Source organism: Anneissia japonica, unplaced genomic scaffold, assembly GCF_011630105.1.
Source record: "Anneissia japonica isolate Jap-2015-1 unplaced genomic scaffold, ASM1163010v1 scaffold60190_len1099_cov210, whole genome shotgun sequence".
In the NCBI taxonomy this organism is placed as follows: domain Eukaryota; kingdom Metazoa; phylum Echinodermata; class Crinoidea; order Comatulida; family Comatulidae; genus Anneissia; species Anneissia japonica.
This window is the reverse complement of record NW_022705150.1, coordinates 1-1,107: the sequence shown is the minus strand read 5'-3', so window position 1 is coordinate 1,107 and position 1,107 is coordinate 1. Positions and strand designations below refer to the sequence as shown.

General features: G+C 33.0%; 1 protein-coding gene across 1 annotated transcript; it reads left to right on the top strand.

Moving 5' to 3' along the window:
- Positions 1-10: 10 nt before the first annotated feature.
- On the top strand, positions 11-1,076 carry LOC117105381 (zinc finger protein 708-like; the record flags this gene model as incomplete). The annotated part of the gene is made up of 2 exons (XM_033246509.1): positions 11-561; positions 679-1,076. Coding segments are annotated over 2 exons (949 nt in total), but the record flags the coding sequence as incomplete, so codon positions are not given.
- Positions 1,077-1,107: the final 31 nt, after the last annotated feature.

Genomic DNA, 1,107 nt, shown 5'->3' with positions numbered 1-1,107 from the left:
AGTACACACGAAGGAGACTCCATACGAATGTGAACAGTGTGGAAAGAAGTTTAGACAAAAGATGAATTTGAAATGCCACATGAGGATACATACTGGAGAAAAACCTTACCTATGTGAACATTGTGGAAAGAGTTTTCATCAAAGTTGTAATTTAAAAAGTCATTTAAGGATGCATAGAAGAGAGACACCTTATGATTGTGAATATTGTGGAAAGAAATTTATTCGAAGTGGTACTTTTAAAACACATGTATTAAGGGCACACACTGAAGAGATACATTATGAATGTAAACATTGTAGAGAGAAGTTTAACTGCAAAGAACATTTGGAAAATCATATGGTGGTACATACAGGAGAGACACCTTATTTATGTAAACACTGTGGAAAAATATTCAGTGAAAGGGATAGTTTAGAAACACATATGAGGAAACACACAGGTGAAACACCTCATGAATGTAAACAGTGTGGGTTGAAGTTTAGGACAAGTCGTACTTTGAAGCATCATATGATGGTACACACAGAAAAGACACCTTATAAATGTGAACTGTGCGGAAGTAAGTTTAAGTTTAAAAGTTATTTGAAATCACATACTTGTACAGTAAGTAAAGAAGAGATGCCTTATGAATGTGAACATTGTGGAAAACAATTTAATAATCAAAAACATTTTAAAAAACATCTGAGGATACATACAAGGAAGACATGCTATATATGTGATTACTGTGGAAAAATGTTTAAGCATGAAACAAATTTGAAATATCATACAAAAATACACAGAGGACAGGCATCTTATGAATGTGAACATTGTGGAAAAAATTTTGTTCACCGTAATAATTTCATAATGCATTTAAGAACACACACGGGAGAGAAACCTTTTGAATGTGAGCAGTGTGGAAAAAAGTTTAGTCAAAATAGTAATTTGAAAGCACATCTAAATATACATACAAGGGAGAAGCCTTATGTATGTAAACTTTGTGGAAGGAAGTTCAGGTTAAATGGAAATTTAAAAAAGCATTTGAGGGTTCACACCAAGCAGACACCTTATGATTGTGAACAGTGTGGAAAGCAATTTAGGCAAAGTTGTAATTTTAAAAGACATTTGGAGAGTCATAG